The following is a 26,016-nucleotide window of genomic DNA, read 5'->3' as shown; positions in this document are numbered from 1 at the left end:
CCCCTGCAGGCCGCCAGCGGCGAAGCGCCGGTAACCTCACCTTTCCTCTCCAGTCTTCCCGCCCTCCGCAGGCCACGCAGCTGTCGTCGTGCCCGAGTCTTTTTCAGCCTCCGACTGCTGTCCCTCCCCTCCCCTACTATCCAAGACCGGGCGTGTTAGTGTCCTCACGGGACGGCTGCCAATAAAGTTTTTCCTTTGCTCGCTCTCAGGCTCTCCGCCCCGCCTCAAGTATCGCGAGATCTCGTGGCGCGGGTACCATGGCCGCGGCGTCTGAAGCCTCGGAGGCCTTAACGACGGTGGAGACCGCTATGCCGGCGGATCCGGAGGCCGCCCCGGCCTCGGCCCTGGAGCCGGTCCCGGGGCCCATGCGGAGCCTGCGGACGGCTCACGACCTGGGCGGCCCGCGGCCCCGCACGGGCGACGTGCTGCTGGCGGAGCCGGCGGACTTCGAGTCGTTGCTGCTGTCGCGGCCGGTGCTGGAGGGGCTGCGGGCGGCCGGCTTTGAGCGACCCTCGCCGGTGCAGCTCAAGGCCATCCCGCTAGGGCGCTGCGGCCTGGGTGAGGGCGGGGGCCCTGGAGAGGTCGGGAGGGCCCGAGGGCGGCGCGGCCCAGGGAAGAGCCCCACGTCGGAGGCCAGGCCAGGGCTGGGCTCGGCCTTGGGCAAGGCACAGCACGCCTTCGCGCCTCGGGGTCCTCGCTGCGAAACCAAGGAGCGGTATTGTATTTGAAGAGAAGACCCTTTCCAGCACCAAATGGCTCTCTTAGGTCTGAGAAGGTAAACGGTAGAGGTTCGGGGACCCGGAGTGGTTCTGGATATCGCCTCATGCGTTTTTGAGCGTAGAAACACGAAGGTTCCAACTAGGTTACCTCTGGAGACCCGTCTAGTTCTCTCGTTCCTTGTTGGTACCTGAGCCTCTTCAGTTAGGACTCTCTGGTGATATTGGTTTTTTTTTTTTCCCCCTCCTCAGATTTAATTGTTCAAGCAAAGTCTGGTACTGGGAAAACCTGTGTATTCTCCACCATTGCTTTGGACTCTCTCGTTATTGAAAACTTAAGTACCCAGGTGAGTTTAGCTCACAGGATGCAGAGGAGATGTGTTATGTGGATTTAGCCACAAGTCAAATGAAATACCAGTAACTCTCCTCAGAGGTGAAAGTAAATTTAAGGAATGATTGAGTTAAGCCATATGTAAAGAATAAAAATAAAGTAGATCTTACGGCTGTTAACGTGACGGTATGGATGGTGACGGAGGCAAAGATACGTTATTGGTATTTGAAGTTTGAAGTTTTCTGTTATTACCACATCTTAGATAGGTCTACCATTTGTGTCAGTACTGGAAAATACAAACAGGGATTCTTTATTCTTTTACTTGCTGACTAGATTGCAGTGAGATTTAGCATCTGGTTATTGCTGGTAACTTCATGTGGTTCTTAAAGCTCTATAAATGTGTTTTATTGAGCTTCCATCTTTTAGGTTCTCTTGGACTAGTTCTAAGATGGCCTTACCCAAATTAACAGGAGATTTGGGTTTGGGGGTCATTTCTTCAACAGATGTGAGCTTATGCCATGTATCAACAGTGTGCCACGCCCTGGGGATACAAAGATGAATCAGACAGGATCCTTGTAGTTTTAATTGGTGGTCTTGTAGTGTGATCAACTTTATTTCAGATTCTTATTCATGTGTATCTGATGGTTCTTCAGTGTAGTGGTTTTTAACCAGGGATACTCAGATACATCATCTGAGAAGCTTTTTGTATCCTTGTATCCATCAAGTCTTGGGTGATGCTAGTCAGAGGAAATCCTACTTCTCAAGGACCTGGGCTATTCTACTTGTCGATTTAAGATCTGTATGAGATTTTTGGCTGCTGACAATGAGAACAATGGCAGCAGGTCAAGTGCCAAAACTGAATAAGTTTCATAAATAAAATTTTTTTTTAATTTAAAATCTTTGTATTATCAAAGTGATATACATATTTTTCTTGTGTGTTTCAAAGTAATACATTGTTCAGTTTTGAAAATGGGGGAAATTCAGAGAAATAAATGTCACTTACCCACAGAGAAACTGCAGTTAATAGTGTTGGCATATTTTCTTTTAGTCTTTTTTTAAAAATTTTTTAACAATTTTTTTCTTCTCATACTTGAGAACATGTAATCATACCTTCTGTTTCAGTAATTACATTGCAAAGTTCTCATTGTCTCATGAGACCTTTCATGATTTAGCCTCTGGATCTCCGACCACCTCTACTTTCCCCCTGATTCTCTCCAGCATGTGGAACTCCTTGCTGTTTCTCAAACATACCAGGAACACTCCCACCTTAAGGCCTTTGCATTTCCTGTTTCCTCGTCCTGAAAACACCTCACCAGCTGTCCCCTAACCAGCTCTCCTCTGTGTTGTACATTCAGGTCTCTGCTCAGGTGCTGCATCTTTAGTGGGGCCTTCCTTGACCACCCTATCTAAAATGACTCCTTCCCTTCTTTTGTAATTTCTTTCTTCTTACCCTGTTTGGTTGTTTTTTTTTTTCATATCTCTTTAAATTTCCTGCCATTATTTATTATGTTTATTGTATGTCTTTATATCATCCAAGAATAAAAGTGATATGAGGGCAAGAAATTTGCACCATTAACTGACTTACCAGCAACTAGTATATTGCCTAGCAGTTAGTAGGTTCTTATTTAATTGTTGAATGGAGTATTTCCCCCTGTAAGTAAAAATTTTATGATTTTAAATGATTGCAGAGTAGTTTGTCATATAATCTGTCTGCCAATCACATGTATTTATGTAGCTGACTTGTTAAAGACAAGTATATTTGTCTTTTTCAGATTTTGATCTTGGCTCCTACAAGAGAAATTGCTGTTCAAATACATTCTGTTATCACAGCCATTGGAATCAAAATGGAAGGCTTAGAGTGCCATGTTTTTATTGGAGGAACTCCATTATCACAAGACAAAACCAGACTTAAGAAGTGTCACATTGCTGTCGGATCTCCTGGTAAGATATCAATGCCTATTGATAATTGGGGCTTTTAATGAACTGAACACTTTTAATGTAATAATAAGGATGTGGGAGTCTGATAATTGTAATTATTTTTAATATTTAAATTTTTTAAAAATTATCTTTTGAAAAATTTGTGCAGACTTTCCATTTAGGTTATTGTAAAGGTTTGGAAATGGTGGTGATGGTAACATTGTTGTAAGTGTAATTGGCAGTACTGAATTATGTATATGGATGTGGTTGATAGGGGAAGTTTTGGGTCTTGTATGTTATTAGAATGAAAATTAGAAGATAAAACGGGACTATATAACAATGAACCCTATTGTGGATGATGGACTGGGGTGAATAGTACAAGTATAAGAATATCCTTTCATTATAACAAACATATGACACTACTATAAGGTGTTAATAATAGGATGGTGTACGGGGAAGAAATACATTTGGTGTAAACTATGGACTATATAGTTGATAGTGCTAGTTTAATATTCTTTCATTGACTGCAACAAGGGTGCTATTATGGTACAAAGTGTCATTTGGGGGGGATATATGGGAACACTGTGTTTTTATATGATTTTTCTGTATAACTACAATTTCTCTAATTAAAAATTGTAACAACAACCATAATAGAACATGTTTCACAGTCCTCTATTTGTTGTGTTAAGTGAGGTAATCCATGTAAATTGTTTCACACAGTACTTGGAACATAGACTCTCTCAATAAAAGCTGGCTACTACTGCTTTTAAAAAAGTACAAAAAATGCTACCATCTATTTTAACAGATGCTTCACACCAATGCAAAGTGTTGATGGTGGGGTGCTGTATGGGAATCCTGTGTTTTATGCATGATTGTTCAGTAAACCCACATTCTTTCTAATAATTTTTTAAAAGACAACATCAATAGATATCAACTATGAAATGACAGATATTAGAATTATCCAACAAAAATTCTAAAGCAGCCGCCATAAAAATGCTTCAGTAAGCAATTATAAGCACACCTAACAAAAATTGAAAATCTCAGCAAAGAAATAGAAAGTTTAGAGAATTAGAAGGTATAAAGAAGCACCACATAGGAATTACAGAACTGAAAAATAATCAAAATTAAAAATTCAGTGAACGCGTTCAGCAGCAAAATAGAGAAGATAGAGGATAGCATCATGATTTTGAAGATACAATAATAGAAACTACCCAATCTGAACAGCAGAGAGAAAATGGACAGAAAGAAAAAAAAATGAACAGAGCCTCTTCCTTAAGATATCTGTGGGAATATAATAAGAGATGTAATAATGTATCATCAGAGTCTGGAAGGAGAGAAGAAAGAGGGAGATCCTGAAATAGTAATGAAAAATAATGACTGGAAACTTACTAGATTTGACAAAAGAGATAAACCTATAGATTCAAGAAGGTGGGTGAACCCCAGGTAGAGTAAACCCACAGAAATCCACATGAAGACACATCCTAGTCAAAGTTCTGAGAACTAGAGACAAAGCAAAAACCTTGAAAGCCGGGAATAAGAAACAAAACCTTACCTGTAGGGAAAAATACTATTTGAATGGCTGTGGACGTCTCATCGGATGTGGCAGCCAAAAGCTGCCAATGCAAAATATCAGAAATGGGTTGGCTTTTATAATGGGAAATATATTAGGGGAAAACGCTTACAGTTCCAAGTCTGTGAAAATATCCAAATCAAGACACTATTGGAAATGCTTTTTTACCAGACTCAGCTACTGGTGATCCTGGCATCCTGCCCTGTGGTGAGGCAAGATGCAGCCAATCTCTGCCAAAGTCCCTGCCTTTTCCTCCAGAATCTACTGTCTCCTGGAACTCAGCTGTGGGCAATCAGGCATATATCTTTTTCTGGGCCTCCTCTCTAAGCCTTGGCTGTTGCACTTTCTCCATGAGCCCATCTGTGGGAGATCAGACATAGGGATTTTCTCTTCAGTCTTGAGCTGCTCCATGGTTCTTGCCTCTTGGGGGCTTTGTGCCTCAGTTTTGACTGCTAGTGGTCTTTGAGTCCTCTCACATGGCAGGATCAAAATGGCAAAGTTCCCTTTTCTGTGTGTCTTCTTACTCTGTCTCCATTTATATAAGGCTCTAGTAAGAGGGCGGAGAACCAACTTGAGTCATGCCTCTCGACATCGTCCAGTCAAAACCAATCAAGGCCCCTTAACCAAATCTAATGCAATCAAAGGGTCTCACACCCACAGGGATGGAATGGATTCGTTAAAAAACATAAACTTTTTTTGGTTGGAGCAAAAATGATAACATTGTTGATGTAGTCATAAATGTGTGTAAAGGAAACAACACAATTATTGTAATAATTATTTTGAAGATTAGAAATGAAGAATAGTGAGATACAGATACATGGCTGGATTACCAACTTTATTTATGACATTTTCCTTAACGGTGCTGAAGGACACATATGGGATAAGCTTCTGAGTATAGGAGGGATGAGATGACTTCCAGGAAGTCCTTCATACCTTGGATCTGGGTTAGTCTTTGGTTTCTGTATTAATCATTCAGTCACAAATCACTCAGAATCAGAAACTAGCATTCAGTCTTTTGCCAGGAATAGTGTTTATTTCCCATACTTATTGTTGATGTAATGTGAGGGAAAAATAATGGATTTAGGCAAGATCAGAATTAAGGATTTCAAATTTATGGTTTAGTTTGTAAATGCATAATAAAATTTGGGTTAGGAAATTCAGCAGTGCAGTCTGCGTGCCTCAACAACATTGGCAGAGATTTGCACAAATTTGGTGCATCATAATCATGTTTTTTTTTTCTTCTGGGATTTAGGCAGAATTAAACAACTCATTGAACTTGACTACTTGAATGCAGCTAGTATACGTCTTTTTATTCTTGATGAAGCAGATAAGCTTTTGGAAGAAGGCAGCTTCCAAGAGCAAATAAAGTAAGAAAAATAACTAAGTTGACTGTTAAAACAGTTCCCTAAAGTGTCTCTCTTTAGTTTTTCCACAAGTTGTTTACCGCTTGAATAATTTCAGAGATGTGTATTTTTTCTTCTGTTTTCCAGTTGGATTTATTCTTCCTTGCCTGCCAGTAAACAGATATTGGCAGTATCAGCTACTTACCCTGAGTTTTTGGCTAATGCTTTGACAAAGTACATGCGAGACCCCACTTTTGTAAGACTGAATACCAGTGATCCAAGTCTCATAGGTGTGTATGAATTTTACATTATTGGCTTCTTATTCATGATATTCTGGCTCTTTCCCTTGCTCAGTCGGTTATTGCTACTTCATATGAGCTATTAGGATATGTGATGTGTTTTCTCTTTGTTTTAACTGAAGACTCTTCTTTGTAGGTTTGAAGCAGTATTACAAAGTTGTTAATTCATACCCTTTGGCCCATAAGATTTTTGAGGAAAAAGCTCAGCATTTACAGGAACTATTCAGCAGAATTCCATTTAATCAAGCCTTAGTCTTTTCTAATTTGCACAGCAGGTAATATAATTTAAAAGGTCATCTGGGAAACTTGTGAAATAAAAGGGTAGGCAAGGGGTTGTACATAATTGTAAAATTATAACCTTATTTTTCACAGAGCACAACATTTGGCTGATATCCTTTCTTCAAAAGGCTTTCCTGCTGAGTGCATTTCAGGTAAGTCCCCCTTTTATTTTAATCTTTGTTTAATATCCTGACTTGAGGTCTCCAAAAGAAGAAGTACTTCATGAGTTGTCTTATGGATGTGAGAAGTTACACTGAGACTTCAGAGTAAAGGAAATTTCAGTTTTATTTTTCATTGGGATTTGAGATATTATAGTTTTGCTTTTTAAGGAGTAACTTGGATAGTGATAAAATATTAGAAAATATGTTAAGACTTTTAAGAGTCTCCTTGAGTTTGATATCCATGAAGAACTTAATTTTATAAAACGAGGTTTCTTTGTCTTAATAGAAACGTATTTTATTTCTTTACATAATCATTGTTAATAATGCTAAGAATTGGCTGTTTTATGGTCTTGTGGAAGACAGTAGGGATTCAGTTCTTGCAACAAAGCTAGGTTATTACTTTCGGCCTCATAGGAAGAGTTAAGGGAATTTTTGATAAGTGAGAACATCTTTAGAGGTTTTTATTTTTGGCTTTATTTTGTTTTTATGGCCTCAGCTTAGTTTTTACCTGCTAACCTGAGCTTGTTTATTCATAGTACATCATGAGATACTGAGGAGACCATTTCTACTGGATCAGTATTTTGACTATAGAGTGTACATTTCAATACCAAATTTATAAATAGCTGATTAAAGTAATTTATTTTTCTAAGAACTTTTTGGTATATATGTTATATGTTGCAACTTTGTACGAATTAGTGTTATATCTGCAGACACAGTTTGGTCACCATTTACAATTGTTTTTTGAATTTTAAGTTGATTGCCTCAGTCATATTGTAGAAGATTCTGACTTCGGTCTTTACCCAGATTCACACAGAAAGACAATTAACTATGGTGGGGTATGTTTCAAGTGTTAAGACTGAGAGGTAGAATTTCTGCTTTTTGTGGGATTTGATAAATGTTTTGATAAATGTTGTATAACTTTTTATATGACTTTCTTTTTGGGTCCTTTTAGGCAACATGAATCAGAACCAGCGTCTTGATGCTATGGCTAAACTTAAGCAGTTTCATTGCAGAGTCCTCATTTCCACAGATTTGGTAAATTTCCTGTTTCTTCAGTTTGGGTGACTAATGCATCTTGACATATGTTCTTTTATCAGATGCACCAGTTTCATCTGTTATTTTATGTGGGTGTTTCTAACAAGAATACCAGAGGATAATCATCTTCCCAGTTTTGGGGAATATGCTTTCTTAAAAGTCTTTAATATTTTTATATTTGTTCTTTAAATTAGTCATTAGAAATGAATTTCCTTTTCTTTTCCTCTTAAATCTTTTTGTTCTTTATTTGGCTCTTGGTTATACTAGAAGTATATAGTGTCTCATGGGGATACTGGCCTTGATAGCCATGTTAATGCAAATCAACAATTGCTATCTTTTTCAATTTAAGACTTCCCGTGGGATTGATGCTGAGAAGGTGAATCTGGTTGTAAATCTGGACGTACCATTGGACTGGGAGACATATATGCATCGGATTGGCAGAGCTGGCCGTTTTGGTAAAGAAAGAAAAAAAAATCGGTTGCTTTCTTTAAGGGGAGGAATCTGTTATATGACAGGTAGATGTAGAGTGTTATTTATCTGAAAATAATTTATGGCTTGCCATTCCTTCTGTGCTTTAGGTACATTGGGACTGACAGTGACTTACTGTTGCCGGGGAGAAGAAGAAAATATGGTGATGAAAATTGCCCAGAAATGTAATCTCAACCTTCTTCCTTTACCAGGTATATTTTGTCTGTTTCATTTTACTGTCAAAATAATAACTGGTAATGATGATAGGATCCATAAAAATAATAGCAACTAACAGAGTGCTTATGATGTGCTGTTCCCGGTACTTTTTATTAACTCATTTAATTCTCACTACAAACCTATGACATATGTACTATTATCATTTATTTTTTATAAATGAGGACATTAAGGCATAAAGAGGCTAAGTAATTTGCCCAAGGTCTTATAGCTTACAAGTGGCAAGATGATTACAAGGTAACTACTGGCACATGAGAAATATTTTACTACTATATGAGGCCCATTTTTTAAGTTTGTGACCTTGTAGTTTGATTTTATTCTTTTGTATAAGGGGGATATTTTACCTATTTTATGTAGCTTTCTGTGAGGGAAATTCTTGTTATAGTCTCCTTTGTCATCAGGAGAAGGATAGAAGGAACACTGTCTTTAATTTGAATACTGTTTTTGAAAAATTTGAGTGAAGTGTTTTTCTTTTGTTTTTAGTGAACCATTTGTCAAACTGCTTTGTAAGTGCCATCCTGGAAACAAATGCGTTTTTAAAACTATTAATGATCTCTTGTGAAATATGGTTTATTTGTTATACATGTTAATGTATGCATTTTAGCATATATATAGTGTGTATATATATATATACATGTATAAATGTGCCTGATCTAGAATTATATATATAATCTAGGTATACACATGACCTAAAATAGGGGATATATAGTATTGAATAAACAGCAGTGAATATTCTACTGATTTTATATTTAATTCCTTTATTTATTTTATAATTTTAGATTAAGCACAGGTCTGGGAGTCCTGTGACTTCTAGTAGTTGTGACTTTGTACTTATTCATTTCATGATCTTTTAATAGTTGTCCTAAGCGTGATGTCCTGATGTGCAAGCTGTTTATTTTAGAATAGATGGTCTTTAAGTTCTCTATCAGTTCTAAGACTTTATTATGCCAATTCTCTCAGGGTATAATAAAAGCCATCTATCAGATGATTATAATATGGGGCAAAATTGAAAATTGGTAGAAGAGGGTTAAGACTGACTTCTTTTGGTAGGTATCAGTATCATGGCATCTAGTGATTGAAATAAAATTTGCTTTTGGATACCAGAAAATGACATATTTAGATCTTTATCTAATGTTATAGTGCCCTGAAATCATGAGAGAAAAAATATTCATGGTGCTAAATCGATATTGGATTGGAAACTTGTAACAACTGACCAGATGAGTTGCCTGGGATAGGACCAGGAGGGAAATTAGCCTGTATCATAGGCCTAGGCAAACAGGGGTTACAGAATTCAGGGATGTCACCTAGTAGCAATCAGGCCCAGAACTGTGGGATTAAGTAGTGGGTTCAGATATATGGGGCACCACCAGCAACAGCAGACTGACAAAATCTTATAAAGCAGGGGTTCTGTGTATCTTTTCTGCCTGAGACTAAAACTGATTGCACTTGGAGAAGGTCTGAGTCTGTAGGTAGACACAAACTGTCAAACCTGGATGGAATAGGAAATTTAGAAAGGGTTGTAAGCAAATTTTTAAAACATAGCTGCCATTTGTACCATAGCTCCTTCCCAATCACCTAGCTTTCTTCCCCTGTGGAGGTTTTCTCTCCTCTGTTGAGCGCAGTGATTTCTCCCTGTGGTAGTATAGGGTGGCACACTGAGTGCAGTTATATTTCCCGGAGGGTAAGCTTTGAAAAGCACAATCCATTCTCTAGTATCTTGTTGTGCTGTCAGCAGCTGTGAGATAAAGGGAACGGCCTGAGGTGAGGAAGGAGAAGAAAAGTGGGAGAATTGCTGCAGACTTGTACATCATTCCAAGGGGGGGAGACATTGTTTGTGAAGATGGGATGGGTCTTGTGTATTTCTTGGGCAAGGTTTGTTAGAGCAGGATTGCTTATGTTGCTTACTAATATATTTCTTGAACTTACTTGTGTACCATTTTTCTTAAACTTATTTAACCATGGAAAACTTCATGACATCATTCAGAACATGCTGGTCTAGAGCAGCATGAGATTTTAAACACTTTTTTTCTTCTTTCTATGTAGATCCCATTCCTCCTGGTCTGATGGAAGAATGTTTGGATTGGGATGTGGAGGTTAAAGCTGCTGTGCATACCTATGGATTAGCAAATGTACCCACCCAACCCCTGAAAAACCAAATTCAAAAAATAGAGAGAACCTTTCCTCAGAAGGCTCATGGCAACCAAACTAGAACTACTTCTGTATCTGTACTATCAGTCAAATCAAAAGCAAACACCAAACAAAAGCTTCCTGTGAAAAGCCACTCAGAGTGTGGAGTCATAGAAAAATCAGTGCCACCAAAAGAATTGGTCTGTGCCACACAATTGGAAGAGCAAATGAAGAATTCTGTTCAGAGTCCTATTGAAAACTCTGCTAATAGTCAGGACCAGGTCAAAGAAGGTTTACCTGTGTCACTCCCCAAAATTCCTTGTCTGTCCTCCTTTAAAATCCATCAACCATGCACTTTGACTTTTGCAGAATTGGTAGAGGATTATGAGCTGTACATTAAAGAAGGACTCGAGAAACCTGTGGAAATCATCAGGCACTACACAGGTCCTGGGGATCAGACTGTGAATCCTCAAAATGGCTTTGTGAGAAATCGAGTTATTGAAGAGAGAGTGCAGATACTGGCGAGTAGTGGCCAATCTGGAGACTCTGAGAGTGACAGTGATTCTTACAGTTCAAGGACTTCTTCCCAGAGCAAAGGAAATAAGTCCTATTTGGAAGTCTCTTCTGATACTCCGTTGAAAGACCCTGAATCTACTCCTGTGGATGGCCATAACTCTTTGGCGCAACCCCTGAATGGAAATGACACCCTTAATCTGGAGGCATATCAAGAATCACCGGACATCCAGATAAAGGCAAGGCATAAAGAGGGGGCTAACCAGAGAGCTAAGCAGAGCCGGAGAAACCTTCCCAGAAGGTCTTCCAATCGATTGCAGACAGAACCCCGGGAAGATGGTTGGTACAACTGCCATAGGGAAGCACATCCGAGTTTTTCTGATACCTATCAGGATTATGAGGAGTACTGGAGAGCTTACTACAGGGCATGGCAGGAATACTACGCTGCTGCTTCTCAGTCATATTACTGGAATGCTCAGAGACATCCAAATTGGATGGCGGCCTACCACATGAATACCATTTATCTACAGGAAATGATGCGTGGTAACCAGTGATTATAGGATATACCGAGACCATCAAAAGTATCAACTAGCAATACCATTGACTATCCATCCTCCTTTACCTAGAGTAGAGTGGCTTGTAGTGGCATTTTTGAGGAACTTGAAAAGATTCGAGGTTTTCTGCTGCAATTTCTGTTTTCAGATAGTTTTGATTTAGACCAGGTATATTATCCTTTTTTCTTTTTTTTTTTTAAAGAAACTTCATGTGTCAGACTCTTGAAAGAGAATTTTGGGGACATAGAGCCATTTTCTATATGCCATTCCTAAAAGAAACTTTTAAAAAGAAGACATATATACCACTGCTTACTTTAAAAAAAATAAAAATAATCGAGGCTTGAAAAGTATTATTACTTTATGCTGTGGAGTTCTTTATAAAACACTGGGCTCTATTTCCATAGAGATGCATTCTTGTAGCATAGGAATTTGTATCATGGTAGATCAGAAAATCCCCTTTCCTTTTAGTTTTATGGAAAAAGGAATATTTAAACATTGCTTCAAGTTTTCCCAAAGGTACTTGATTTGATGCTCCGTACTTCCAGTAAAAAACAAATTTAGCTTAACCTGTTGATGTCTTATCTTTTGAATGCTTTTGTTCTTGAAATTTGAAAGTTGTCCACGTTTTTATAGTACAATAAATAGCTAAGGATCATCAGTGGCTCTTTTATTTTTTGTTTCTCTTTAGGTGAAGGAGCAGCTCTTAATCTTGTTTGCTTCTTGAATCTTTTAATGTATCCAAGGATGCTATAGATTCTTTTCTGAAAATTTTTCATTTTCCATGAGCACAAGAATTGAATATATAATTTCAAGGGTTTTGTAGACTCTCTGAAACCCATCAATGGAGCCCAGGTTAAGAATTGCCCTGCCCTGCTGACAGGTGAAGGGAAAATTCTAGAATTTAGTTTTAAGTATTTTGTGGAAGCTGGAACTCATTCTGTTCAGGCTCTTCTGAAGTGTGTCCTAATCTAAAATTTCTCCAGTTTTTAACCTGTGATCTAAAGTGAGCAGTCCTTTTCCTGAGATTGTACATCTATAAATTATGATGCAGAAAAGTATATCGGGAGCTGCATATTTTCATTTCTCTGTGGCAGTCCTTTTATGGTTAAGCTTTTGGTTCTCAAACTTTTCTGTGGACTCGATTTGTAGTGAGAGAACCACTTATGTATAGACATGGGTATTCACTCTTTAAAAGGAAAGCTCTTCTTTCCTGTGTAAATAATTGTCTGGGCAATATAAACAATTTCCTCCAGGGCTGTCAGTAGACACCTACAGCCGTTTCATTTACTGTTCAACACCCATATAACAGCAGTCCTAAATTTAACTTGAATGCCTGTCATTTGGGTTGGGCAGTCATGGGCTTTACTTAATGTATCAGTATGGTACATGTATTGTCAAGTTAGAATGAATTTACACTGGAAATAGCAAACCCATAATTAGGTCCAGTTTGTCATTAAGAAGTAGAGCCTTTTTCAAACACTTAAAATAAGTCCCTGTCATTACTATGTAATTGTTTTTTTCCTACCCTTTTCCCTACAATACAGCCAAGTTCACAGTTTGTCATTGTTAGGGGATTTTAATTAGGATATTGATGCATCTTAATTAGAAATGAGGTTACCCATTAGTCTTGAAATTAATTGGATTCTCTCTTTAGGTTTGTCTTTTGTGTGTTTGTTTTTTAAAGAGGGAAATAAGTTGGAGGTAAGCATATGCCTAACATGAAAAGGCTAATGGCTTCATTTTCCATAAGCGTTTGCTAGGAAAATCTCAGTTGTTACCTTTCCAAATAAGGGAGATAGTTACAGTGGTGCATGTGGAAGGAGTCTGTTGCTATTGTGTATGACTATCTGTGTGGAAAAGGATTTTTGTTTGGAATTATCAGTCTAGATGCATGTTGCCAAAATCTGCTATGAATGATAGAGACATTCAAGGTAAATTCATTTGAGAATGCTCTGATAAGTGGAAAGAACACTGGTCCTGGTTGAGACTGCTACTACCTACTTTTTTTCCTTATACAAGTCTTTTAAATATCTCAGGGCCCAGTTTTCTAATCAATAAAATGAGGGCATTAGAGTAGGTTTTTAGGGCCCTTTCTAGTTCTAAAACTCAATTATATTACTAACTCAATAAAGAATCATTTCTAGTTAGGGAAAAGAATAATCAAGATTTATGACTACAGACAGTCCGTTATAAATTCAGGTGATTTGGATAAAGTGTGAACTGGTTAAATGTCTGAATTGTAATTTTAATAAATCAGTGCATTTATTAAAACTTCATGTTAAGCTTAAACTAACTTGAATGAGGCTAGCAGTATTGACATGTAGAGAGATCCTTGTGAAACCTGCTTCATTGGATAAGTCTGACTTAGAAATATAATACAAATTATTATTTCAGGTGATTAAAAGTATTTTCTAAAGTAGTTTTAATGTCGCAGTTGTATCTGCTAACCTTTTTTTTTTTTTTTAAAGATTTATTTTATTTATTTATTTCTCTCCCCTTCCTCCCCGCCCTGGTTGTTTTTTCTCTGTGTCTATTTGCTGTGTGTTCTTCTTTGTCCGCTTCTATTGTCAGTGGCACGGGAATCTGTGTTTCTTTTATTTGTTGCATCATGTTGTGTCAGCTCTCCGTGTATGCGGCGCCATTTCTGGGCAGGCTGCACTTTCTTTTGCGCTGGGCAGCTCTCCTTACGGGGCACATTCCTTGCATGTGGGGCTCCCCTACGCAGGGGTACACCCCTGTGTGGCACGGCACTCCTTGCGCGCATCAGCACTGCGCATGGGTCAGCTCCACACGGGTCAAGGAGGCCCAGGGTTTGAACCGCAGACCTCCCATCTGGTAGACAGACGCCCTAACCACTGGGCCAAGTCCGCTTCCCTGCTAACCTTTTAACACAGTTTAAAGGTAAACTTTAGCCCCTGAATACTGAAAATGATTGAACAGAATTATAGTACTTGAGGATCAACCAGTATGAGGCTAGAGAGTTTGAAGTTTTAGGTTTTTCCCGTAATCCTAAATAAACTTAACTCTAATCTTAAAAAATTAAGTATTGCATAGTCATAACCGACATTGGTGTTCTCATCACATGTTCTCTTGTTTTGGCAGACTGTTTACTGTTTTGTACCTCTGTGAGTAAGCACCCACTTGATATTTAGTGCTTTGTAATGAAAAAGTACATGGATTGTTCAGTGCACATCTGATTTCCAGTTACTTTTCCACCAGAAGATTATTTGAGCTATAGATCTATGGTGACACCTAGTGGGTGATAAGGATTGGAGCATCAAGTGATTGAAATGAATTCACAGCCCAACTTCTTTGGCCTTTGGGCAGCCTACATTTGTCTTATTTATTTTTTTTAAAGATTTATTTCTTTCCCCATCCCCCCCCCCATTGTCTGTTCTCTGTGTGCATTCGCTGTGTGTTGTTCTGCGTCCTCTTGCATTATTGAGTGGCACTGGAAAACTAAGTCTCTTTGTTGCGTCATCTTGCCGCGTCAGCTCTCCATGTGTGTGGTGTCACTCCTGGGCAGGCTGTGTTTTTTTCATGTGGGGTGGCTCTCCTTGTGGGGTGCACTCCATGTGTGTGGGGCTCCCCCGCGCAAAGGTGCCCTTGTGTGGCACGGCACTCCTTGTGTGCAGCAGCACGGTGCATGGGCCAGCTCACCACACGGGTCAGGAGGCCCTGGGTTTGAACCCTGGACTCTCCATATGGTAGGTGGGTGCTCTGTCAGTTGAGCTGCATCTGCTTCCCCCTACTTTTGCCTTAATGTTCCATTTCTTTTACTATTTTCATTGATTGACATCTTTTACTGTGGGGAAATTAAAAGGATTTGCATCATTGTTGCCACATTAAAGTGAAACATGAAAATGCCTGTTGCTCTCAGTACCTAAATCAGAACTATGGGACTTTGTTAGGGCAGCTCTTCAAGATACCTAATCCAATCCCATTTTCAAGATGACGAAACAACAAACTGAAGCCAAGGGAAACGGCTGATGTGTAATCATCCGAGTGAGTGACAGAATCTAAACTTTTGAACCTCTGTTGTCTGGTTCCGAAACTTTCTACATTTAATTTTGAGTTTTTTTAAAAAAGAGTTTGCTTTTTGTTTGAGTTGTATTTTGGCTTAGACAAAAGAGTAGATATTCTATGACATCTCAGAGCAGAACTAAGACTAACACATAAAGGTAGGCTTCTTTTCAACACAGGGCTGGACCTCCAAGGAGAGGCTGTTGACAAATACAATTAAATGCCTAACCTGTTAGACAGTGAGCTACCTGTCAGACAAGCAGACAACAACTTGTCAGTAATCTCAGATGAGTTGCTTGTATGGGGTGGGAGGAAGGTGGGGTTTAGGTTAGACTTTTAAGCAGCACCCTTTTGAGACTCTTCTGGCAGGGTAGAAAGCCTCTCTGTTCAAATTTACTCATTTCCTAGTGTGTGGTAGTACCTTAGGAAAGAAAGGAGGATTGGTATTAAAATAAGCATTCATAATCATATTAGGGTTTGTGGCACATAGTTTGTTTAATCCAGATTGGATACATCAGGTACAGCAGTGGCACAGGACTCAATACTGTAAATGATATACATGTTTTAACATATGCACTACAGTTTCAAAAGAAGACAGGAAACTCAAGAGTTTTTTTTTTCCCATAGAAAGTTTTCAGATGTTTATCTTCCAGCAGTTTTGTACAGTATATTTCTTCTTTACCATTGTGATGTTGATTAGCAGAGCACATTTATTATACGAAAATAGAAATGAACACACTTGATGTTTTTCACAATAACATTAATGGGGGTGCATGTGACCTCTAAGGAAAACATTACATTGGAATGTCTGATTATCAAAAATATACCATCCCTCCCACCACCCAGGTTTGTAAAATAGTCCATTGGTCCAAGGAGCCCCCCCAGGACTGGGGTCAGTGCCCTACACTGGTTAGAGTGACATCATCCAGTGTAGTTAAGTAACCTGCTAAGATAAATGTCATCCCCAGACTCGATGAGAAAAACATAGAACATTCTGAATAGAAAACAAGACTCAAAAAGGAACGCCTTTAAAGCTGTTTCTTCTTCTGATAGCCACTTTCTCTTCATTCTACTGATGTTCCGTGATGCTGTTTGGGCTCCAAGGGTCACAGGTCACAGCAGTGTTTTCCTTTCATCCACTCATTTTAAAGCTCTTCGCAAATGATGAGATTTCATAAGGAAATCAGGGAAAATAACCTTTCAGGTTCCTGTTTTTCATGGTTACCATGCCAACTGTTTTGGAAGGGAAACTTAAAACTGCCTTAGATTAACAGCTTTGGGATCTTTCTGCCTTGTAGTTACCTGGTAATTGAAGTGAGGGAGTCTGGATCATTGAAATCCATTGATAACCTCAAAATCTGGTTTTAGCTCCATTTCAACCACTACCTCAAAAAATTAAAAGAAGACAAGGAAAACACATCTAGGTATATGATGTTTCAATGTACACTTTCCCTGCCTACATTCTAACAAGTGAGTGACATGATCCTGAGCTGCAGGAACCATAATTTGAAAACTGGGTATTCACAAGTTGACTTTTTTTCTTAATCATGGATCAGCATTAATGGTCCACTTTAATTTCTGTCCAAATTATTTTTCTTACATTCACTTTTCCTGCTTACTCTTATACTCCTCAGTAACTGTAGACTAATGCATGTCTTTGACTTGGACCATATTGTCAATAAGGCTTATCCCCTTGGTATCACTTGGTGTTTACATCCTGAGATAGTGTATACCCATCTGCCATTGAGACTATCTGCTCTTTTGAACCAGATTCGTGCAGTTAGTCCCGAGTTGACATTAGTTTAGAAGATAGGGGACGAAGGAGAAATAGTACAGAGGTTGCTTCTGGAGTCAGGATGGTTCAGAATGGAATACTTTTACCCCCCTAATCCCACCCTTGAAATAATCCAGGTATTAAAATTATGAACAAACAGAGTAATGCAACATGATATGGAGGGAAAACCCCAAGACAAGATGTCTAAGCCCTGGATTGTAATTGTAGTTCTGCTCCTAACTTGTCACATGAGCCTGGATCCCTCACTCCACTTCTTCATGCCTGTTTTCTTCTCCTTGAATCAAAGATTTAGTTACTTGACCTACTACCATCAAAAGATAGTAGTGAGGATGAAAAGGACTATAAGATATAACTAAGCTTTGAAATGTCACTGTCCTAGCACTCTCTTCATTAAGAAGAGATAAAAACCCCAACTGTTTAACTCAACTGAAAAAAACAAAAAACCAGCTGTTTACTGTCTGACAGAATTTATAGTCCCTAGCTGGGTCTACCCAGGGAATGGCAGTTTAGCAAGTATGGTTTCTACTAGTATAGTCAGGTGGTTTTCATGAACTGTGTCCACGTAATATTCAAATTTACATACAACTATGTCCATAATTATTGCACAGATTCTTTGACGGGTCTTCTCCAAAGCATCATTGCTCTGAGAGGCAATGAATGTAGCAGAGAGACTAATAGCCAAGGGACTTGTATTCTGGTTCCAGCTCTGTCATTAAATGATTGCATGTCCTTGAACAAGTCACTTAATTTCTCTGGTTAGCTTTCTGTGCTGTAAAATGAATTAGATATTGTTTAATCTCTTTTAGCTCTGATTTTATATACTCAATGCAATGTTTTCCAAGTTTCCATTCATCTGGATGTAGCCTATTAGTTTTTCTTTTACCCCCTAAAGTTAAGTGGGGTTAAATGGGATGGGTGGTTTTGGGAATCTTCCATTATGCCTGAAGTGGTCCATGAACTATGAAATCTTCAGAGTCATTGCACCAGAAAGCCAATGTTCCCAGAAGAAGCTGATATCCTGGCTAGTGGCTTAGATGTATTGCACTGATTCTGCACACTTTGGTTGGCTCTGGTGTTTACTTACAAATGCCTTTAGCAGTGTAGTCTGGCTGGATTCTGTTGTATAGATGAACCATTTTCCTGGGTTGGCATCTTCTGTTGGACCAGAGATAAGCTGGGTCCCTTACCCCTGGCTAAAGCTATGATGGGAGATGGAGATGGGATGGTCTAATGGTCTTTAAGGAATTGGCACGATGTGGCCCTTGGGAATGAATTGAAGGAACACAAAATATTCAGTTCATTAGGGTCAATAAAAAGAACATGGGAAATTGTTAGAGACATGATTTTTAAGTTTTATTCGTTTTTGTGGGGACCACTGATGTGTTTCCTTGGTGCCCTGTCTGACCTCCTGGGCTGGCTCAGTCCTTATTCTAACCCTGTAATGACCTTCTCTTGAATTAAGCATAGACAGTTTGTGTATGTATGTAACTGCTCCTATTTGCCTCTTTATCCCTTTACCCCACTTGGTTCTTATCATGTATATCTAAACTATGCGTAGAGATTTCTAACTTTGTTCCATTACCTATTATTTCAGAGAAAAGCCCTTTTTTAGTCCTTTGCCTGGGCTCTACACAGCTTGGTTCTCTGCCTTCCCAAATGTGTAAGACATGAGTGGATTTAAGTACTTATTCTTGGGTGTGTTTAGGTGTTGTGTGTTTATACACATACATATTCTTCTGTAGTTAAGTGCTAAAGCTTTTTTGCTCAAAAGATAAGAACCATCCTATTCCCACATTAGAGGGGAAATCCTTGAAGTCTGACCCAGAGAAGGATTCAGTCAGCGGTCAATGAAGATAAGCATAAGGAGATAAGACTTCTGCCTTCCCGCCCACCTTCTGGCACCTTCTGGCACCTTCTGGCATAACCCTTTGACTTTCCTTTGCTGTAGGGTCAGTAGAGCCAGGGCCATGGGGAAGCCCACTGAGGGTGTGTCTTTAGCTTCCTGGCTAGTGAAACGTCCAGATGGCTGTGGTGGGCAGAGAAATTCCTGGCCTACAATTAAACAGTAAGCTGTAGAGTGGATAAGGAGCTTCTGAGGAGCTCGTGCCTCCCAGAGCAGAGCCTAGGCTAGAGAGATTACCATAGGGTGGCTGGGGACAGGAGGGGAGGAGGGGGCTGGTCACTAACCCCGGCGCCCACCTGTTCTGCTATAAGCAGTGAAAAATAAGAAATGCCGTCCCCGGCCCTCCCCAGAGTGTAAGCTACTTGAACAAGAATGCTATCTAGGTTCTCAAGAAATGATCTTCACTTTCACTTGCTGGGAGGGGATCAGACTGCTTCTCCATTTCAGCTATCTTCTGGGACATCAGGCCTCAAGACTCCTAAGACCTCAAGGCATCTTTCAAACCAGCAAGACCCAGACTTTCTTGCTTCCAAGCTTTGGAGCATTCTTCGTGAGGCACGGAGGCTTAACCTTCTGCAGCTCATGTGTGGGACTTGCCCCCGGCTAGAGATAAGTCAGGGGAAGTAGGGTCCCCTTACACTGCCCTCTGCAAACTGCTCACGGGGCTCTTGGCAGAGCTCTGGATGGGATTTATGGTGGGACCTGAAAGGGGTACATAGCAAGGTGCCATAGGGCCAACTTCAGCTGTGAGCCCTGGGTTCTGTGCTCTCTCCACTGGTGCACACCAGAGTTGCCTGTGCTTCTCGGGTGCCAGCAATTTCCTTCTTCAAGACCGCAGTGTGATAAATCTGGTCATTCTCTTTCTTCCCCAGAAACTGAAACTGCAAAACACCAGCGGTTCCAACTACAAGGCAAGCACCTTTGTTGTGTAAGGTCCTTCACGCTTAACTCGCCCTGTTTTTTGCTTCATTCCTTCCTCTTTCATGCTTGGCATTCACTCAGATCTAATTCCCAGGCACAAGTCTGTAGATGCTTGGCAGCGGCGGCGAAGGCTATACTAACATATCTCAGGATCACTGGGCTCCATTTAGAGACAGATGGCTGAACACAGAAAAACAGCCAGGGGGTGAAGCAGCGAGGCACAGAGACCCAGGAGACAGGGACAGACGAGAGAGTCGGGGCTGCTGGGTGGTCACTTGGCAGCTCTGTGCAGGTCAGCTGGGCAGGGGGGCCTGGGCTCAGTTGACCTCACCCACCTGGGGAATGGAGAGAGAACTCAGCCATAACTGACTTCTTAGCCTAAAAGCTTTTGCTATAAAAGGAGGGGGAAAAAAACAACAACAAAACAACAAACAAAAGAAAACCTCACAAAATGCATTGTTTTGGTTCAAAAGTGTTGGGTCCATGGAGAAAAACATTTCACAAAAATCCGTTGGTGTTTTTGTTTTCCACCTTTTCCCATGAATAAATATTATCCATTAAGATCCTTGAAAAAGGTGCTTAAATACACAGTGTTATATTTTCTTCCTGTTTTGCACGTGACAGCTCGGCCTTTGTGCCGCTCTTGGTCTTGTGTTTTCCTCACTGGGGTCTCCAGAAACAGCCGACATTTGGTCTGAGGCTCCCCCTCCAGGCCCTGTGCTGGCACACCGCCCACACCCCCCACCGTCCCGTCCCCTCGCCCCCACCCACCCTCCCTTTCTTTGGCCCCAGTGAGATGCAGTATCACAGGGCCACGTCCACGCTAGCAGCGGTGAACCTCAGGTGCCCCTTTGCCGCCTCTTTCCTTCCAGGCACAGGTTTCAGTGCTAGGCTGCAACGGGGCAGGCAGAAAGAGCGGGGAGAAGAGGGGAGGGAGTGGTCCCAGGGGCCGCCGCCAGCATGCCAGCCCCCTTCGCCTCCCCACTGCCCCCTCCAGCTCTCTGTCCAGTGGCTTTACAAGGTGGAGACCTTGACGACATTGCTGGCTATGGAGGGAATGTTCGTGTTGGGGCCTGGGCTGGCCGCGGGGGGCCGGCTGTCCCCCTCTGGGGTTAGCGCTGGGGGCGTGGGGATGCTGATGATGGCTGTGGTGATCTGGGATGTTTTGCAGTTTGGTCTCAGTCCGTCATCTGCTTTCAAGTTAAGGCTGGAGCGACTGGGATAGAAAAGAACGAGTTGGTAATGGTTCCTGTTTGCCAGCATCCCAAAGCTTCCTTGACCCCCAACATTTCTTGCTCCTAGTAATTAGGAAAAGGTTTTGGTGTCCTTGTACCCCTGCCCTTGGTGATCGGCTTATAATTAACCATTCTGATTATTCCTAAACTACCAGTAATTTCAAAGTCACGTATACTGGGCTCTGGAATTTGGACTGTACATATTACCCCCCAGTGCATTTTTTACATATCATTTGTGGCATGTAACTTTTGCTTTCCCTGAATTCCCTGCAACTCATTAGTCATAGGAGGAGATAGCCTAAATATAAGGGGAGAAGGGAGGGTGAAGAGAGTCTGTGATTCAAACAGCCAGAGATAAGGAATCACAATTGTGAAAACCATTTCCTTGAAAAATGGCTCATCCATTCTTTGCACTGGGGCAGGCCATTTGTGTGTGTGTGTAATTTTTATTTATTTTTTTCTTTCTGATATCTAACCCCACATTCTGACTAAATCTGCCATAGTATCTCTTTTGATAGCACATGAAAGAACTTTGGGTTAACCCACAAGGATGGGAAGGCAGGCAGAGGGGAGACAGGCAGAGGGGCTCCTGTATCAGCTGTCGGGGAGGGGGTGGCTCAGGGGCCGCCGACTCCCCCTGGCTCCAGGAGGCTTGCTTCATGCTCTGGGGGTGGGGTGCGGGCCGCCCACCTGGTAGTGAGGGAGGGCTGCTCGCTGCCCTGGATGTGGATGGTGCTGAGCTCTTGCATGCTGCGCAGGCGGGTGGCTGGCAGGTTGGAGTTGGGCAGGTGTGTGGTCTTCTTACTACGACGGGAGCAGCAGGTTGTCGTGAGGCCTGGGTGGCTGGACAAGGAGGGACTTCTTGTGGACGGGTAGTTCTGCATCGAACTCTCCATGCAGTTCTGCTCAAACATCTGCTCATCAATAAACTCATGGTTCTGTGAGAGGCAGAGGGGGAAGTAGGAAAAGGAGGTAGGGAGAAGGGAGGTGAGCTCCCAGACTCTGAATGGCTGCCTGTCTCTGCTGTGGGCCTTGAAGGAGGGGCTCCCAGCTGCCTGGAGCACAGATAAACATTCAGGAGGGGTCATGTTCCACAGGCATTGAACGAGGAAAGAAAGAATCATCTTGGCAGCCCTGGCCATCAGAGCGAAGGGTGGGGATGGCAGTTGTTAAATCATCAGGTGACAGACACCCCATCCATGGCTTGAGCTAAAGGGATGCAGGGTCCGTGGAGAGGTTTAGTGACATTATCAGAGCTAGAGGAAGGACTTTCAACCTGCAGGCTTTGCACCTGGTCTCCTGGGGGTGGCAGGTAAGGAGTCGCCGACCATGGGTGGTGGATATGCGAGGCTGGCTTTTCTGGATTTAATTGGTAAGATTCTGATGAATCTTGGGTAAGGGTGAGGCATAAGTTTCTAAAGGCCCTGGATTAGTCATAGAATTGGGAAGGCATTGCTCTTCTTGGCCAATGGGGTCAAACTTCCAGGGAGATGATTGCTCTTAATTATTTTTTTTCTCTGATTATGAGATATGGATTCTTAATATACTTGGAGGGACAGGATTCCTTAAGTCAAGTGCAAGCATCAGAAGGAAATGCTAACTGTTGTCCAGTTAGAGGCCACCAGGAGGGATGTAACAGCTGAACCTGCGAGAACTGAAAAATGACTGTTTGGCCAAGGCAACTAAAATTCTAAGGGCATTAATGGCCTGGCCAAGGCTGCCAGAGTGAGGAGAAAGTCTGAAGAGATGGAGCATGAGAACAGAGTTCAGAGAGAGACCAGCCCTGACAGCCAATACCAGGAGTACCCATCGGGCTGGGGAGGTGGCACAGAGAGAAGTGGCCCATGGACACCCACGGGACCAGCATCGGTGCCATGTTCCACACCCCACAAGCCCCTGGGGAGGTCAAGAGAGGGGATCATAAAGGCAATTGGGTAGTTCAGCACAGAATACTGAAAGCCTGAGCTGGTACTGGGTGTGGCAGCAGAGGTAGGATAAGCCCCAGAAGAATCAACAGCACATGCACAGAACCAGACCGGGGTAAAAAGAGAAGAATCCACAGACTCAGAAGAATCAGAGAGAAAAACATCAATTGAATTTTTAAAAAGTTATACCTTGATGGTGGAGGTTCGTACAGATAACAGGGGATCATCCACAAGATAGGACAACCCCTACAGGACAACATGCCAATAGAAGATAAAAACACCATTGATTGTACATTCCAGCATTCCCAAGCTCAGTTCTGACATCCAGTCTCTCAATCCCAGCATTCCACCCTTTGAGTCCAACATTCCATCCCTTACTCCCGGCATTCTGCCTCCTCAGCCCCAGCATTCCACCCCTTTAATACACCCTGCTCAAACCCAACATTCCGTTCCTCTCATCCCAATGATCTGCCTTTTCTATCCCAACATTCCACCCCTTGATCTGGCATTCCTCCCCTGAAATCCAGCATTCCATCTCTTTCACCCCAAGACCCCACCCTCACAGTCCAACATTCTTTCCCTCCATTTCAGCATTCTACCCCCTCAATGCCAGCATTGCACCCCTCAATTTCAAAATCTCATTTCTTCAATGCCAACATTCCAGCCCCGCAACCCAAATAGTCTAGCCCATCTCCTTTAAATTTACACATTCCACCCAGCACATGCAATTGGAACGGGCAGATAGGTCCAGGCCTGTCCCTTTGGCACTGCTCTGAGTCCTTGAGAGAAATTCTAGTTATGCATACATAGTTTTTGAAGCTAAGAAATAATAAATCCTTGAAACTAGGGTTTGCAGAGCACCTTTCTGTTTCGGAATTTCTCACTGGGCTCAATTGCCATCCATAGTGTCCACATGTGGCTCAGACTGAGTCAGCTAACATCTTCTCCCCCCACCTGGGAGGCTACGATATGGAACTTTGAGAATTAGGAACTTCCTTTCTCGGTGTGCTGAGCTCTGACCACGGGCTCTTGAGGGAGGGAGGTTTCACTTGCTCTCTGTCCACCCCGGTTTCTCCTCCCTGTTAGCCCTAACACTTTTGCCAAGGGTCCAGGGGAGGCCCCACTGCCCTTCCTTTCCAGGCTGCTGGTGAGGCACAAGCATCATTCCACATTCCAGCCACGGCCCTCTAAACCGTGGTCCTATTTTAACAATCAGCCTTTCAGAACTCTTTGGAAATTGCAGGGTGACTGAGAGGGGCTGCTATTGATGAAATCCCTGGTTAGACAAATATAGGCCCCGCCTCCCTCATCTACTGTATCTTGTTCCAAAAGGAATGTCTCCTTGTTTCAAAAAGAGCAAAGGATCCACAGATTGCACCAACCGAGCCCCAGGTGTGGGCCAAAACGGACACTCTTCTCTACTGTCCTAGAGCCATCTACTACAAATTCAGCCCTGGCTTTGAAGGACGATGCCCGTCAGAACAAAGAAACTGACAGGCAGAGCCCTTGCTCCTCAGCAGCCAAGAACCGCGCAGCGGGGCCTGGTCACGGGAAGGCGGGCGAATGGCCTCCTCTGCCACTGCAGGGCAGAGCGGGCCCCCCCTTCGTGCCCTTGCCCCGCTCCTTGGGTGTATTCCTCCTGCGGATGAGAGAGGGACCTCATCACTACTTTTGGGAACCAAAGGGGACAGATTTCCTCAACTGCGAAAGCCGGGCCCCAGGTGAGGATGGGAATTCAGCCTCAGAAGGCGGTCAGGGGTCCGGCCTGAGAAGCAGTGGGCTGGCACTCACAGTGGTTTTTTCCAGGCAGTGCAGCAGGTGGTGGTGCTGGCTCTCGATGAGCGAGGTGGTCTTGGCCATGTGCTCCTCCTCCGGGGTGCCCTAGTCAGTAAAGAGGAGACACTGAGCATGAGGCTGGGCGCTCCTCCCCTCCTCTGGCATGGTCGTTTCTCCACGAAGGCCGGGGGGCACCAGGACGATCTGGGTGAACCGGATTTCAGGGTTAGCATGGAACACGCTCGCCTTTGGACATGGGGTGCGGCGTGGCTTGGTATGAAGTCGGTTTAGGGGCAGGGGTGACGATCCTATGGAGGACGTGAGCCAGGGGCCAGCTACCTGGGGAGAGTGTGCACACCTGTCCTGCCCGGGCTTCAGACTGAGGTTTGGGGGAGGGAGAGCTGGTGTCCTAGGGAAGAGAAGGCAGGCCCGTCTTCTCTCCATCGCCCCAGCCCAGGCCCCCGGACACCTACCGTCAGCTCCAGGGCCTCGTTGAGGAGCCCGTTGCGCTTGCTGTGCAGGTAGGCGTTGGAGCTGCCAGTTTTGGCCACACGGATCCTGGCAAGGCGGGCCTTCTGTGATTGGCAGAGACAAGAAACGAGTGAGGGAGACTGAGCTTCAAAAAGACAGCCAGCCGGGCAAGGCCAGGGACGTGGGGCTGCCCCCGCGAGGGAGGGAGCCCAGGGGATGTCTCACGAGGGAGCCGCTCCTTCCCAGCCTCCTGATCTCCAGTTATAGACCCTGAGGCTGGTCTGTGATGCTCTCTTGTCACCTTGTGCAGACTGGACTTGGGCAGAGTCCCTAAGGGTTTCCACTCATCTCCCTGGCCTGGGTGTAATTCTGGGAGGAGAAAATACCACTCACCCAAGTTTGCCCTCCTCCTCCAATCTC

The 26,016-nt window shown here is 42.5% G+C and overlaps 2 protein-coding genes across 6 annotated transcripts in view; one reads left to right on the top strand and one right to left on the bottom strand.

Moving 5' to 3' along the window:
- The first annotated feature begins 226 nt into the window (after positions 1 to 226).
- On the top strand, positions 227 to 12,202 carry DDX20 (DEAD-box helicase 20). The gene is made up of 11 exons (XM_004473606.5): positions 227 to 558; positions 969 to 1,063; positions 2,820 to 2,988; positions 5,787 to 5,901; positions 6,025 to 6,167; positions 6,313 to 6,451; positions 6,549 to 6,607; positions 7,569 to 7,651; positions 8,001 to 8,106; positions 8,230 to 8,331; positions 10,397 to 12,202. The coding sequence occupies exons 1-11, from the start codon at positions 258 to 260 to the stop codon at positions 11,545 to 11,547; spliced, it is 2,463 nt and encodes an 820-aa protein (XP_004473663.1). The 5' UTR covers positions 227 to 257; the 3' UTR covers positions 11,548 to 12,202.
- Positions 12,203 to 16,040: 3,838 nt separating this feature from the next.
- The window catches only part of KCND3 (potassium voltage-gated channel subfamily D member 3), a 227,479-nt gene continuing 217,503 nt past the window's right edge, over positions 16,041 to 26,016 (bottom strand). For 3 of the 5 annotated variants that reach the window (XM_058303043.1, XM_058303045.1, XM_058303044.2), the window contains exons 4-8: positions 25,599 to 25,700; positions 25,141 to 25,230; positions 23,539 to 23,595; positions 22,115 to 22,362; positions 16,041 to 21,405 (exon numbers count right to left, since the gene is read on the bottom strand). In XM_058303043.1, the coding sequence (XP_058159026.1) occupies positions 21,204 to 21,405; positions 22,115 to 22,362; positions 23,539 to 23,595; positions 25,141 to 25,230; positions 25,599 to 25,700 (699 nt within the window). In that variant the 3' untranslated portion in view covers positions 16,041 to 21,203. The remainder of the gene's footprint in view (positions 21,406 to 22,114; positions 22,363 to 23,538; positions 23,596 to 25,140; positions 25,231 to 25,598; positions 25,701 to 26,016) is intronic. The other 2 variants (XM_058303047.1, XM_058303048.1) reach the window with 1 other exon arrangement.

The sequence above is a fragment of the Dasypus novemcinctus genome, chromosome 9 (assembly GCF_030445035.2).
Source record: "Dasypus novemcinctus isolate mDasNov1 chromosome 9, mDasNov1.1.hap2, whole genome shotgun sequence".
Classification (NCBI taxonomy): domain Eukaryota; kingdom Metazoa; phylum Chordata; class Mammalia; order Cingulata; family Dasypodidae; genus Dasypus; species Dasypus novemcinctus.
This window is presented reverse-complemented; position numbering and strand designations above follow the sequence as displayed.